Source organism: Eurosta solidaginis, chromosome 5 (genome assembly GCF_040869045.1).
Source record: "Eurosta solidaginis isolate ZX-2024a chromosome 5, ASM4086904v1, whole genome shotgun sequence".
Classification (NCBI taxonomy): domain Eukaryota; kingdom Metazoa; phylum Arthropoda; class Insecta; order Diptera; family Tephritidae; genus Eurosta; species Eurosta solidaginis.
In genome coordinates this window covers 187808559-187824851 of record NC_090323.1, presented here as the reverse complement: position 1 = coordinate 187824851, position 16293 = coordinate 187808559, and the positions used below count along the sequence as shown (strand labels likewise).

The 16293-nt window shown below is 34.5% G+C and overlaps 2 protein-coding genes across 29 annotated transcripts in view; one reads left to right on the top strand and one right to left on the bottom strand.

The window, feature by feature from the left end:
* Positions 1-16293, bottom strand: part of LOC137251880 (supervillin-like) — a 505292-nt gene that overhangs the window by 47983 nt on the left and 441016 nt on the right. The window lies entirely within an intron of this gene.
* Positions 1-16293, top strand: part of LOC137251888 (threonine-rich protein) — a 372454-nt gene that overhangs the window by 204125 nt on the left and 152036 nt on the right. Inside the window, exon 1 of one of the 3 annotated variants that reach the window (XM_067786852.1) lies at positions 4447-4530. The exons of the other annotated variants lie outside the window; for them this stretch is intronic. Within the exon in view, the coding sequence (XP_067642953.1) occupies positions 4504-4530 (27 nt within the window). The 5' untranslated portion in view covers positions 4447-4503. Of the gene's footprint in view, positions 1-4446; positions 4531-16293 lie in introns of those variants that run through there. 3 annotated transcript variants of the gene reach the window in all.

Genomic DNA, 16293 nt, shown 5'->3' with positions numbered 1-16293 from the left:
TAGAACTAAGGCCAAGTCCCTTTTAAAATTTTCATTAGCACCTTTCATTTGATACCCATATCGTACAAACACATTATAGAGTCACCCCTGGTCAACCTTTATGGCGATATCTCGAAAAGGCGTCCACCTGTAGAACTAAGGCCAACTCCCTTTTAAAATTTTCATTAACACCTTTCATTTGATACCCATATCGTACAAACAAATTCTAGTCACCCCTGGTCCACCTTTATGGCGATATCTCGAAGAGGCGTCCACCCATAGAACTAAGGCCCACTCCCTTTAAAAATTCTCATTAACACCTTTCGTTTGATACCCATATTGCACAAACACATTCTAGAGTCACCCCTGGTCCACCTTTATGGCGATATCTCGAAAAGGCGTCCACCTATAGAACTAAGGCCCACGCCCTTTTAAAATACTCATTAACACCTTTCATTTGATACCCATATCGTACAAACAAAGTCTAGGGTCAGCCCTGGTCCACCTTTATTGCGATATCCCTAAATGGTGTCCACCTATAGAACTATGGCCCACTCCCTCTTAAAATACTCTTTAATACCTTCCATTTAATACACATGTCATACAAACACATTCCAGGGTTACCCTAGGTTCATTTTCCTGCATGGTGATTTTCCCTTACTTTGTCTCCATAGCTCTCAACTGAGTATGTAATGTTCGGTTACACCCGAACTTAGCCTTCCTTACTTGTTTTTTTTTTTTTTTTAATTTTAAAATCTACAGAATAGGTATTCGAGCCCAGGTGGACACATTTTCAGCTTCTTTTAGTGATACGCTCTAATGTATGTATATATGTATATGGTGATATTGTACGTCAAAACTTATTTCCATCTATACATATAAATTTGATTTACACACTTTGAAGCATCAATTTAAGTCAAGCCCATATTTTTTGTAGGTGGTTTCTCCGTTTATCGTAGTTTACTTTAACTAAACAATCGCATGAATAAGTTGTTATTATTATGAAATCAAACAATACAAAAACAGGTATTCTACACAGAACTTTATATTAGTTGCGTTCCGAGGGAACCTGATCCAAATACCGATAAAAATTGTACATGCAAATACAATGCTATGATCCTGATATCTATCTGGATCAATTTCGGATCAACAGGGCGGCCGAGTTGATTTTGTGGAAAATTTTTGACAGAGGGTATCTGTACTTGGTAGCACTTACAGGCACATGCATTAGGGCATCCAATATTTAACAATTGTTTTCCACTCCAAAAACAAACTATTAAGGTCATAAAATAATTGCATCATTCATTTTAATCATGATAAAAAAACTTTAATTTTTTTATTTGAAAAATACAAGATTCATACATTTGACAGAATTTTTAATATCAGTCGTGGGTCGGCAGTTCAAAACTTTTCTTTTGGTAGGTTAGGTTAGGTTGAACTGGCCGGTCCATGAGGACCTCACATAGACTTATTGAGTCCGTAGTGTTACCAGAAGTTTGTTTTAACGACCAAATTGTTGCTGCTTGACTGTCAATATAAAAGTTAGCACGGTTGCAGCTTAAGCTAGTCTCTTCCAGGGTTTCTACTGCTTTGGTTACGGCTAATATTTCCGCTTAGAAAACGCCAAAGTAATCCGGCAGCCTGTAAGATCTGCTTATTTCCAGATCAGCACAGTATACCGCAGACCCTACTCCTTCCACTACTTTGGAACCATCTGTGTACACATGTATCACCTCGTCCGCCATTTGCGCACCCTTGCGCCAACCGTCCACTTCTATTGTGGCCTTAAGATCTCCCTCGAAGCGCAGATAGGGAATTAGGTAGTATGTTCGTCTTGTGGTTGATGACGCTATACTACTATGACCATATGGTCGGCGCTCAAGCTGCCCCGAGGCACCGAGCCTGGTTGCAGTTGTTAATGCTATGTTCTTTGCTACCAGGTCTACAGGTGGAATGTGCAGAACGGCATACAGTGCAGCCGTCAGGGTTGTTTTCAGGGCTCCCGTAATGCTAAGCATCGATAGTCTGCATACCCCCTCTAATTTTTTTAGATATGTTGTTTTTGTGCGGCTTTCCACCAAACAAGAACTTCATAGTATAGAATAGGGCTTACAATCGCTGTAAAAACCCAATGAGAGAGAGAGGGCGATAAGCCCCACGTACAACCCAGCATTCATTTACATGTATAGAGTGTCGTTGAGGCCTTCTTCACCCTCTCCTCCACGTTGAGCTTCCATGACAGCTTACTGTCTAGGATGATTCCTCGATACTTTGTGCAAGGTTTCTCCTGTAAGGTCACCCCTCCTAACTTAGGCCTGGTCCAATTTGGGACCTTGTACCTCTTTGTAAACAAGACCATATCCGTCTTCTCCGCATTGACTTTCAACCCGACATTAGATGCCCAGGTATGAATATCCTGAAGCGCCCGATCTATCAAAGAACTAATCGTTGGAAGGCACTTTCCACTTATGGCTTAAGCCGTAAGTTTTACGAGTCCCTCATCGAATCACCTGAGCAGTTGGTTGATGACCAGCGTCCATAGCAGAGGTGATATCACCCCTCCCTGCGGAGTGCCCCTGTCCACTGATTTCGTGGCCTCGTACAATCCCCATTGTGATGTAATCTTCCTGCAATTTAACATACAGCCGATCCATCTGATTAAGGCGGGATGTACTTTAATGTAATTAAGACCATCCATACTCGCCCATATAGAAACATTATTGAAAGCCCGGCAATGCCCAAGAAGACTCCTAGATCATACTCCTTATATTCCGGGGATTTCTCTATGCTTATTACCACCCTATGTAATGCGTTGTCTACCGACTTGCCTTTGGTGTACGCATGCTGTGTTGTGGAGAGCAGCTTCTCATCCACGTTGGACTTTATGTACACATCTATCAGCCTCTCAAAGGTTTTGAGCAGGTGTTAAGCTAATATGTTAAGCTAATAGGTCTATAGTCTTTGGGATACACGTGACCGATCTTCCCCGCCTTTGGTAGGAAAGCTACGCGAGCAGTTCTCCAAGAGTGCGGTACATGATTCAGCCTTATGCACCCATCGAATATTATTTTAAGCCAATCCACGACCGCCATACTTGAAACTTGTAGCATGGCCGGTAATATACCGTCTGAGCCCGGCGATTTAAACTTAGAAAACGTATTCACTGCCCATTCGATCTTGGTATCGGTCACTAAGCCCGGCACTACCCGCTCCGTGATCGAAGTGTGACTGATGTCTGCTGGCTCTTCTAAACCGTCTCGCGATGGGAAATGTGTGTCGAGAAGCACCTCAAGAGATTCCTCACTATTACGTGACCATTCCCCGTTCTCTTTCTTTATTAGTCCCTGGACTATGTTTCCCCTTGCTAGAATTTTTTCAACCGTGCTGTTTCGCTGGGGCACTCTATATCCGTACAGAAACTTTTCCATGAGTTTCTCTTCTCCCTGGTAATTTCACGCTTGTAGATCCTCAGTAGATCCCTGTACTCATCCCGACACGCTTCGCTTTCCACGGTCTTTGCGAGCTTAAACATTTATTTTACCTGTCTTCTTAGAAAACTCAGCTCATTGCTCCACCATGGCGGCTTTGCTTTTCCTCTGAATCTTCTTAGAGGGCAAGCTTTGTTACACGCAGTCATAAGCGTCCTTTTCTTTTGATAACTCTCCCGACATTTTTAGACGTGTTTTAATTGCCGAGGCTTTTGTTAAGCATTAGTAATCAGGCTTTTTTAAGTGCAAAATCTCATACAATTTTATATGGAAAATATATCGCATTTGTGGCATGGTTAAAAATACTCATAATACTAGTTCTTAGTTTGATAATTTGTTTTAACATTTTAAGTAAAATTTTATAGGCGATGGGGGGAAAATCTGAAAATAATAGGCACACTATTAAGTGTACACAAAATTTGAGTGCTGCCAACTCTGATAGTGCTGCTCCGGATCGTGCCAATGTGGCGATCCAGAGCTAGATGGCTTATTGGAACGCGCTATTTATGTTTGTGCTGCGCAAACAAAATTCATTAACATAAAGGATAATCTACTAAACAAAAGTTTGTATTATTCATTTGCCAGTTTATTGCGGAAAAATGATGATTCATACAACTTTATTGATAAAAAGCATAATTGATTGCCAATGTCCGGTGTTTAGTTGAACAAGACATAATACAAGCAAGATATACACATGTGAACATATGCATAAATTCAGGAATAGAAATAAAAGAAAATAATAATAATAATAGTGAGTCGAATAAACGTAGCATTATTTTCATAACAAATCAACGGCGCACAATGGTCGGTTCCATAGGCCAAAAATAAAAAATATCAATGTGAAAAGTTTGTGTCAATTAGAACATCCTTTTAAAAGGTATATTTGTTTTTATTGTTTTCGAACTGTACTATTTAAGAATAGCTTCAAAAGTGAGGTTATGGTGTTATGTAGTTGGTTTTTGCAGTGTGAGCAAGTTAAAAATAAAGTGCAAGTTTAAGCTATTCAAAAATACATAAAATATCATTGTATTGAAATATGTATAAACGAATATTGACGTCGAAGGTATTTACTTCATTTTGAAATAATTTTAGTGTCTTTAGCTTGTTGTTGTTTTTTTTTTTTTGTTATTTAAAATTTCACCACTGCCTTTATTAGAGTTTATTTGCACAAATATTTCAATTTCAGCTAAAGTTTTAGTTGGGTTCCTCACCGATCCTCACGTTGGCACTTGTATCTTATTATTAGTCAAAGTTTTAAGATTATAAAGTGTTAATATCAGCTGCCACTTTTTGGCACTATGTTTTGCGACAGTTTTCTGATAACGTCACACTGATAAATTTTTGTCGTATGTTATATGTATGTGCTCACATGTAACATACGACATTATTTTATCCAGTCGTCGATATGCAAATGTAAACTTTTGTGTGGGTTTGTTGTTTTGTTATTGTTATGTATGCAAGATCTTTTAATAACTTTAATTTCTTTATTTAATCCTATTAAGCATTGTATTTGCGATAGATACATCTTACCACTTTTCCCCCACATCTACTTACTTTTTGTATACATTCGGTGAAAGTGGGTGTTTGTCGGTCGGTATGAAGGTATGACCCGCACCAATTTTATGAAAAAATAATTCTCACATATTTGTAAAGCCGTGACCAACGTTTCATGTTGATATCTCTACTGGAAGTATTTTTGGCCACCAACTCCATATAAGACCGACCAGTGTGCGGTGGTGAGAAAGCACCTATATTGGATTGAAATACCAACTCATTGAAATTGATTTTTGAGATATTTCACATACGCCACTTTGTATAGGAAAAAACCAGTGACAGTATCAACCTAGCATGACAAAATTTGTTTATTGACGTAATTTTTGCTTACTATATTTGCGCAATTGGTTTCTTTATAAATATACCTGTACGATTTGTTCTTTTTTTATTTTTATTTTTTAGCTTTATATATTCTGACTTATTTTAGTTTTATTATTTAGATATTTGTTTTTCCTGTTGCCATTATTAATGAGATCGATTTGTATAGCAAATCTCGATAGCTTCGCAAATAAATCATATTTTATCAGCGCAAAACATTGCAGCACTTAAAATGATAAAAATTTGATTGACTAACAAATATAATAAATTAAAATTAAATTTTTCATCGGGTAATTTTGCCAAAAAAATATACATTACAGTGGTTCAAAAAATGCACTTTATGGAAATTCGCAAACGTTATCCCCAAATATTGTTCCTTGTGACACGTATTTTTTTCTGTAAAAAGGTGATCTAAGAGGTCGCACTTGTTGTTTTTTTATAAAACATCGAGTTGCTCTCAATTTTCATATTTTCATTAAATGTCAATATACAGGTAAACAAATTTGTGTGTATGTCATATATGTAATACTTCTATATCACTACTACTGAACTGTGCAGCCTGTCAAACATTACAGTACAGATATACAACGACAGAAGGAGACAAAATCTCAAGGCTGTCGTTAAATTTTTGTAAAAAAGGGGCCTAAATATATCGAGCCATATCCGCACAAAGGGCTTAACCGACATTATTTTAGATTTTTTGTTTTTGATGGAAACCGAAAGGCCATTACCATATGCACCAGCTCCAAAAAAATTAAAGTCCTACGAAGTACCGATACGAAGTTATAGATAAGGCAATTTTGGCTCAAGTGCACAAAACACTTTGTTTATATTTTTTTGTGCTCGCAATGTGTAGGTTAGCCTTTTTTCCCAGAAATATTGTCATTTTAATACAAAGTTTTTAAATTTTGGTGTGCACGTTTCGTTATTTTCGTCTTTTTAACCCTAGAAAGATAACGTACGTCTGAGAGATGTGTTCAAATTTAAGGACCCTAAAGTAAACTTACATTTTTTTTTGTTTTTTTTTTTTAATCATTTATTTCATATATGTTCTTGTTTTAAATGTTTTTTAAAGAAAAATATTTTTTTTAATATATTAAAAATTAAGTTTGAGTTGTCTTGGACTTGTCCTTACAAAAATCAGTCTTTTTCGAAGGACCTCAGTTTATAGCAAAAAAATTAAAATAAAATACATTTTTTTGTACTTCAATTGAATGAATTAACTGTTTTAAACTATAATTAAAAAATATTAGATAAATTACCATTTTAGGCAAAAATTACATATAAAATTTGTAGTCACGTAAAATATAACGATACGTCTCTTAGACGTATTTGTAAAAAACAATCGTATATATTTTAGCAAACAAAAATGTTACTACTGAAAAACACCCCCACTGACAAGCTGGTAATAGTAGCTGAGAAAACTGAGAATGAGAATGTTCTCTCTTTAAGATTGTGGGAGACTGAGAGCAAAATTAAAACGACGTACGTCTGTAAGACGTATCTTACGGATCTTACTAGGGTTAATTTAAATATATAACTGCGATTATTTTTTAGATTAAGATTTTTCTTAATAAGGATTATAATGAATATAGCCAAATTATTGTTGCAGATTTCAAATAAAGTTGCACTAGTTCCATACAGAAACACCGATTCTTCAGAGGAAATAGTTGAAGAAGATACTTGTGTTGGGAAACGAGGTAGGAGGATTCCGAAACCACTACCAAAACACTTCTACGAAAGAAGAGACCTTCTACTTCAGTTTATACAGGAGCTTACAAAGAATTTCATAGTTAAATTACTCAGATTTAAAATCACTTTGTGATAAAAATATAATTTCCTAAATTTTCCATAGAGTACCTCAACTTAAAACACAATGTGAAATGAATAGAGTGTACCTTAGTTATATAGTTTTTATTTAAAAATACTTAGTTTAGTTGTAAATTTAAAATATTTGTTAATCCGTCTGCATCTCTAGATCTAAATAAATATGAATTCCGTCTTGAAATCTGAATAAAAACATTGATCTGGATCACCAACCACTGTTTTTAATGTTTTAAAATGTGTATTTTTAATATTTTAATTTTGGCTTAACCGATACTTTCAAGTAATGAAATCTTTTGGAAAGCAAAACGGGCGTAAGCGCCAAATTCGCCATTATTATTAAAGAAATGTAAAATAATCCCACATCAGTATACGTCAATTATACAGTCTTATATACACACCAAAAAGTAAGGCATGCCCAATTGGAAATGTTAAATTAAGTTTAATAAATAGAATTTTTCAAAATACAAGTGATGCATTCTCCAATAGTATCATGGACGATCACATAACCATCGAAAATTTATTTAGCAATGACATCTTTAATAATCACCGGACACAACTGTGTTAGGAAGTAATAAGTTTTTGTTTGGATATTCGTTTGTTTTTTGAAACGAAAAAAAGCACGGACGAAAAAGAGTATATTAGAAAAAAGTTTACAAAATTGATATTATTTCATTACCCATAGCAGCCAGCCCAGTACTCATATTTTGTTTACTTCATCAAAAATTTACTGCATTAAAAAATCAAAATAAGCAAAATTTTGAAAACGTTTATATAACGTTTGTTAAGGAAATGCTTGTTGGGATTTATGTATAGCATATTTTTATACATGTATATTTGAATTTTTTTCATGAATTCTTCACCTTGTTTTTTTTTTTACTATTTATGTAAATAATGTACTTTGTATGGCTGCAGCCCATGTTTAAAAAATAAATACATCAAGCCTTGTATTGTATTTGTTGGCCTTTTCATTGTTTAATCGACTAAACTGAGATTTTATAACAATTAGTTTGCTGAAGTTGGGTAAAGGGGATAGTGACCCGTTGTTACCCCTTTAATACTTTTTCTACACACGCTACTACAATTCACTAACACCAACAAAGTCCGCGCATGCGCAGAACACTCATTTGCACAGTTTCAGCAAATAAGGATTGACAGAAAATTTGCACATTAGGAAGATGGGAAGGTATTCATATAGAAGTATTATATATATGGTGTATGTTAAAATTCGTGTTTCATTGGGAAATATTTCTATCAGTTCATAGCTGCCTTGGATGCTTAGAATGAGCGAAGCACCTAAAAATATGCTGCGAAACTGAAACAGATGAAACTAAAACGGCATTCTGGCCATTGAAACTGCTGGCAGCGGAACCTTAAAATACTGACTTTACGAAAAATTCGATTAGCTGTTTTTTTCGCTAACCGCAATATAGGAACCGCCATTTTAATTTTTGACAAACTTATATCAGTTTAAAAATACATAAATAACCTCATAAGCCACCGAATACAGAGTTTCAAGAAAATCCCAACACTTAAAAATATTGACCGCCATAACGAATATTTTTAAAAACTTATAAAATTTTTAAATTTTTAGAAATTTTTTCGGAATTGGGTTACATCCCACTCAGCATTTAGGTGATTAAATTTTGATTTTCCCTACATATCAATACAATTTGATTACTCTTTCTGAGTAAATAATGAGTTATCATACAATTGAACAAAAGAAATAATGAAATATGAATGCTTTTGATGATGAAAAACTAAAAAGCATTTTTCGATCACTTTTTAGAATCATTTTTGAAGTCCTTTAATGACTAAATTTTAATATTTCATAAAAACCAACAAAAAGTATAATCAAATATGCTTACCTTTGATGATCAAAAATGAATATACCCATCCAGCATTTTTTGAAAATTTTTATCAAAAAATATTCAAATATCATACCCCAGATGATTGAAAACGTTCAAATTTAAAAGTATTTTTTATGCGAAAATCAATGTTTCGTCGGGAGAAAAGTGTACCTTAAATGTGATTATTCTTGAATAATGATTTAAGATTCATATTTCAAAACACTTTTTATTCATCTTTTTATCATACTTGATATTAGTGGAAAATTGTACTTTACTTCTTTTGGAATAACATTTGATTACTTTTCACAGTCATTTTTTGATCACATTTAAGAACATTTTTCAATCATATTAAATGATGGTTTGGAATCATTTGTGAATACGAGTGTAATTAATTTTTCCATCATATTTAATACATAACTAAATACTATATAAAGATCATATTTTATCAGTGGGTGAAAGCATCCGGACGCTCGGAAGTAGGTAAGCTTTTTGAACCGCAGGTAGTAATTAACTTGACCGTTGTACACACACACGACTACATCATCCAACATCATCTATGATAATCATCTTAGATCATGGTAACGATGTCACTTTAAAAATCACGATTTTACTATGTCTCATATCATTCTTTAAATATAACTTGATGTTTTTGACAATCATAACTCTTGGAGGATGTTGAAGCCGGGTCCAGGCGTGTCAATCAAGCTTAACTTACCAGCGGTTCAAACAGCTTACAACTTCCGTACATCGGTTCCATCCAGTATGTCTTTTCTGGAAAGAGGCATCTAGAGAAATGCTAAAAGACATCTTAGGTAAGGAGCAGCATTTATATTACTTTTAGTCTTGAATATATTTTGTATATTATTAATTTTTTTGGATTTTATGATTGAAAAAATGTGAGCTAATGACGAAAAATAAGATTTTCAATGAGAAGTATAGTTTTAACAAGTAAAAAATGCATCATTTATTCAAGAAAGGTAGTCTGCAACGATTAAGAAAGTTAATTGAAAAATGATGTTAAATTTTTGATCACCGAAGGTAAAGAATTTAAATTCAAAAATGATTCCAAATTGTGAATGAAAAATTGTTCTCAGTTATTGATCATCAAAAGCAAACAAGTTTTATTATTCTCTATGTTCATTTTTATAAAATCTTAAAATTTATTCATTAAAGTTAATTGAAAATGATTTCAAAAAGTGATCGAAAAATGATTTTCAGTTTTTGATTATTAAAAGTAATCTTATTTTATTATTTATTTTGTTCAACTGTATGAAAACTCAATATTTATTCGCAAGGAGTGATCAAATTGTATTGATATGAAGGAAAGTTCAAAAATTTATCATCTAAATGCTGTGTGGGTAGTTTTTCAATCACATTTTGGAATCATATAGGTGATCAAATGTGTTTACTATAGGTGATCAAAAATTTATAATCATTTTTCATTCAGCTTTCTGGATATTTTATGAATATATTTGTTGACTGAATAATGAATTTTATACTTGTTGAAATTTTACTTTTCATTAAAAATTTTATTTTTTTCACATACACATATTTTTTCAATCATGAAGCTAAGAAAAAATATATAAAAATTGTATTATTTATGCAAAAGATATTCTTCAAGACAAAAATAATGTAATGCTGCTCGTGAACGAAGATTTCCCCAACCATTTCTCCCCTTCAGCTTCCCAGAAAATACATAATAATTGGACAATACATAGGTTGTGAGCTATTTGAACCCCAGGTAAGTGAAACTATCTTGACATACCTGGATACGGCTTCAACATCCCGTATCGTATCCGTATTTTAAGATGCAGACGATAATGCTGATGTTGGATGTTGTAGTCGCTGGTGTATATCTGTCAAGTTTGTTTGCGAGTTAGATGTGGTTCGAATAGCTCACTTTCGCATGCTTTCTTCCCCTGATGAAATAAAATTATTATGTAGTATCCTATTTTGAATGAGATATGAAGAATAAATGCATTACAATGGCATTCAAAAATGATTCAAAAATCTCAACCAAAACGATTGAAATATATGCAGGAGTATGATCAGAAAATGACTGTGAAAAGCAGTCAAATATTACTCTAAAACTATTAAAGCTCAATTTTACAATGATATCAAATATGAATAAAAAGCGTTTCGAAATAGGAATCATAATGATTATTCAAGAATAATCACATTTATGGTACATTTTTCTTCCGACGATACGTTAATTTTCGAACAGAAAATGCTTTTAAATTTGAACGTTTTTAATCATCTTGGAGTATGATATTTAGATATTTTTTGATTAAAATTTCCAAAAAAATGCTGGCTGGGATAGTAGTCCCTATAAAATTCATTATAGTTTTATTTATGAAATTAGCGAAAAACAATAAACTAATAAAACATGCAAATTTTTTTGCTGCTATTTTCGTACTCGTAGGTGTAGACAATTTTTTTTTTTTTTTTGTTTATATTACACTGCCTACGAACATTTTAATAAGCAAAATGTTGCAGCCGAATATTGGATAAGAATTTTATTGGGAATATACATATATATGTGAAATATCTCAAAAATCAATTTCAATGAGTTGGTATTATAATCCAATATAGGTACTTCCTCACCACCGCACACTGGTGTCTTATATGGAGTTTGTGGTCAAAAATAATTCCAGTAGAGATATCAACGTGAAACTTTGGCCACGGCTTTACAAATATGTGAGAATTATTTTTTCATAAAATTGGTGCGGGTGATGCCTTCATACCGACCGACAACCACCCACTTGCCAAACTACAAGAAATACAAGAACCGCCTTTGGTAACCTCTAAGAAGTTATTTAGCTATTTCGATGCTAGATAAGATTGCAGACTAACAGACCGGCCTAAATTCGGCACTTGACAGAGAAAGCTTCTTCTACTCCTTGTAGCGATAACGATACTCCCAGAATGTTTTGGAGAGTGCTATCGATAACAGAGAAGCGTTCTCATCAGGTATCGTTATAGAGTAAGTTGATCAAAAATATGGGAGGGCCATTGTTCTTCTCCAGAAGCATGGCATGAATAGCGGTAAGTCAACAAACTTGGTTAGAAAACTTACTCCCTTTTGTCCGAGGACTTTCAACACCAACATAAAGATGTCGAAAGGCCGATGAATAATAAACGTGGCGAAAAAAATTTAGGTGTTCTGTGAATTCCAGTAAGCTGCAATAGTCAGCGTTAATAGAATCGAAAAGCCATAAAAATGTGGTTAGATGGTCCGACGCCCGAGTTAGAATCGGTCATCAGTCAACACACTTAATTAAATCTTGCTCTGACGATTGAGTTATCTGATGAACTGCTGCAGCTACCCACAGCCATATGGGGCGATATTCCATTATTCCATATTTCTGACCTGAAATTTCTCTATTTTACGCTCACAGCTACATCTTAAGTTTTTATAGCACAGATATACAGTATATGGTACATACCCAATGATACATTATACTTACAGAAATGCAACAGCCATTCAACCACATATCACAAGCATAATAAGCTACAATCTCTTTTTTATCATTCTGTAATTCAACTCTAAATTTAAGTTGTTGGCATTAAGTAAATACGTAAATTGGGTTGAATTAATTGACAACATGCCACAACTGCAATGTCGGAGTAGTCCGCCCCTCGCAACCTTAGAGCTTGTATTTAGATTGTATGTGTATGCAATTTTGAATGGATGAATGGGACGGTACGTCTTGTTGGCAAATTAACAAAATAACTGACTGCCTGGATGGCTTGGCATGCCATAGCTGATTGACGTTATTTGACTGGTTGATTATGGCTTCATGATATAAAAAAAATTTTTTTTTTATAAAAGAGGGCTAACAAAAGTTCGACTGTTTAGATATACATTGGCCTTATTTTGTACTTCTGTTAAGGAAGATAATTTGTGTTTTAGAGACGATGTGTTGAGCCAACTGACAAATAGAAACAATTTTCAGAAAAGGAAAGTGTTATCGATGAATTATCGTACTATTATCGACGAGTTAGCAAATTTGATTGCTATGTTATGAAAAGACAATCGATTTGTTATCGTATTGTTACCAATTTGTATCGGCGTGTTATCGTGAAGTTCTCGATATACTATCGACTATTTATCGAATAGTTATCAATATGTAATCCAAAACATATTGATATGTTATCGATTAGTTATCGGAACGTTACCTATTTGTTATCGGAATGTTTCAAAAAGTTATCCGAGTTTTTATCAAAAAATTATCGATTTGTTATCGAAGTGATATCGATGAATTATCGTGCTTTTATAGACGAGTTAACAATTGTGATTGATATGCTATGAAAAAACTATCGATTTGTTATCGAATTGCTAAGAATTTGTATAGGCATGTTATCGTGAAGTTCTCAATTTGCTATCGACTATTTATCGAAAAGTAATCGGTATGTAAATAAAAACTTATTGATTTGTTATCGGAACGTTACTTGTTTTTATCGGGGTGTTTCCAAAAGTCATCGAGTTGTTTTAAGAAAGTTATCGATTTGTTATCGGAGTACTACCATTTTCATGCCAATGATATCACCGAATCAAGACAGCTCATAACATACCGATAACTGGACACTGATTTCTCTGTCGATAATAAGTCGGTATCGGTTGCTACCGATAAGAAACCGACGCATCTCTTTTCAAATAGCCCGAAATTATTTGTTTCTCTCTCGTCCCTGAGCGAGCGTCACTTAATTGAAAAGCATTAGTTTTATAACCTGCATGATGAACCGCACTAGTGCTTAGTTCTGACGAATTTTTTTCTATGGTCAACGTAAGGAAACTTTTATTGGTCCACCCGCATACAGAAATGTATGTATGTATGTATACAACTTTGTTTTCTTTTAAAGTTTTTATACCTATTTATTCTTTAACATCAATTCATTTTGCTGCTATTTGTTGCTTATGAATTGGTTGCAATCGTAGTTTTGTCAGTTATTATTTGTGTTTGCCTATCTACGCTTTTATTTGCTCAATGATATGTGATTATGTCTATATGATATGATTGCATTCATATAAAATATATGAGTGTGTGGGGAATATGCGTCTTTATGCACATTTATAGTCCGCCTAATATGAAACAGCGCCACAGCGGGAAGGCGGAATGCAACAAGTTGAAGTTAAAGTTCATTGGCTTTTGCACAGACTGCCTACAAATAAGTAACACAAGATATATCTCCTCATAACTGTGCTTATGGAACGTTCAAACGTATTTATCACGAATATGCGGCTTATAAAATTATTTGAATACCCACATAGAAAATGCATTTTAGCAAGATCGGTTTGCTCAATAAATTATGCTTAACCTGGACATCGGTAGAGAAAGTGATGAATCGACTCCATTTCCTCCTTACCTTGACAGCTTTTGCAGAGGGAGCTTATTGGTATGCGCTACCGTCGGGTCATCGGTTCAAGAGAGCGTTCAAGAGTGATGACTCCCGTAAGTACCCTTGCTGATTATTTATTTAGCTTGAGAGAGGAGCTAGTTCCATTCCTGTCCAAACATGACCAAAAGCACTTCGCAATCATGCCAATTGATACACAGCAAGTCTGTCGTCCAAATCCTATATGCATCGATTTTCCTCAGGAGATGAGCCTGCGGTGGTCACACGGAGCTGTCCGCATCGTTTATGTCCTTTTCTGGCCAGCTCATCTGCATCTTTATTCCGTTTCGCTGTGCCCAGGGACCCAGCAATGGAAGAATTGAATTGCCTGACTTTACCACGTTGGATTCTTCAGGCGGCCTGGGTGTCGACTAAGATCGTTAAATCAATTTCTGAGACCGTACTGCCCTGGAGCAGTCTGGCTGTTCTCTTTGTGGCATAGACCTCAGCCTGAAAGAAACTGCGTGAGTTAGAACCGGAATACTAGGAATATGACCTGCTGTCGGCTGCTAAGGGCCTCATTTTCTATTACGAAACGAACGTTCGTTTCGCCTCAGATACGAATCGCTAGTGTATTTGCACTATGTTAAACGATGGTAACATATCATTTGACTATTGATTTCGCCTTCCTGTTTGACACAAAGAAATAAACGTAAAGGCCGAACGAAAAAGATAAAGAATACCATTGCTAGAGGAAATAATTTAGAGGCGAATTGTTCGCAATACAGAATGAAGCCCTAAGTTACAGTAAGAGTACTTCGAAATGGAGACTATGTGAAACCATGAAATGAGTAAACAGAGGCATAACGATTATCACCACTGCTGTGGAAGCGCATTTTATTGGACACTGCCTTGTGCAGACCCATGCAATTAAAAATTATATATATCGTCAAGCGATAGCACCGCCTATTAGGGTAGGCACAGTTATCAGATGTGCGAAGCAGCAAAAAAGTTCGGCCATAGAAAACTTGTGGTATATGCCAAGCAGTTGGATGTATTTATGGCCAAGCATCCTTAAGCCAACTTGCTTATGTGCCGAAATTCGTTCTCTCGAATCTTTTACTGACAGCAATGCAACCAAGCAAATGACCCGCCAGCGGTGATGGAATGTGGATTGATTCTTGTAGCCATGGCTTTCGAGTGTGCACCATGACGAAGCCCATACAATTCAAAGAATACTGTGCTAATTTTCTGTTATTCTACCGAAAACCATTTCGATGTTGTTGTGGGTCCTAGAATCATTTCATGGGTGATTTAGAGCATAAATTCTTTAACTTAAATGCATTTTTTTCGTTTCATTAAAAATGCATTTGATTATGTAGATACATCCAGTGAATATGAGGTGCTTATTGATCAACCAGTTGCACCTACTCTATTTTTAACACTGATTACCAATAAGGAAACAACGTGCATAGCAGTTGTAAATTGTTGTAAATTTTGAATTGCAATCAACGATTGTCCTGCTTATTTTATTGTGATGAAAGTTGATTGCTTTTTTGCGATTGTTAAATTTACAATTTACAATCACATTACAATGAAATATTGCCATCAGATTTGATTGCTTGTTTGTGATTGAATAATTACAATCAACAATCAACCTGATTGTAAGCACTTCGTTTGCAATTAATCTGATAACAATTTTTTTACAATAAATGATTGTAGCAAAAAAGTGACTGCAATCAAATACATACAAACGACTTTACAATCAACGATTGTATGCAAAACGTGATTGCAATCAAATACTCAGAGTTTTACAATCTTAAAAAATACAATCAGATATGAACAAAAGCTAATGTGTTTGCAATATTTGTTGTACTTTGTGGTTGCAATAAAATTTCAGCTTTGTTGAAAAGCCTTCAGTGAGTTAAAATTATCGCAAGAGA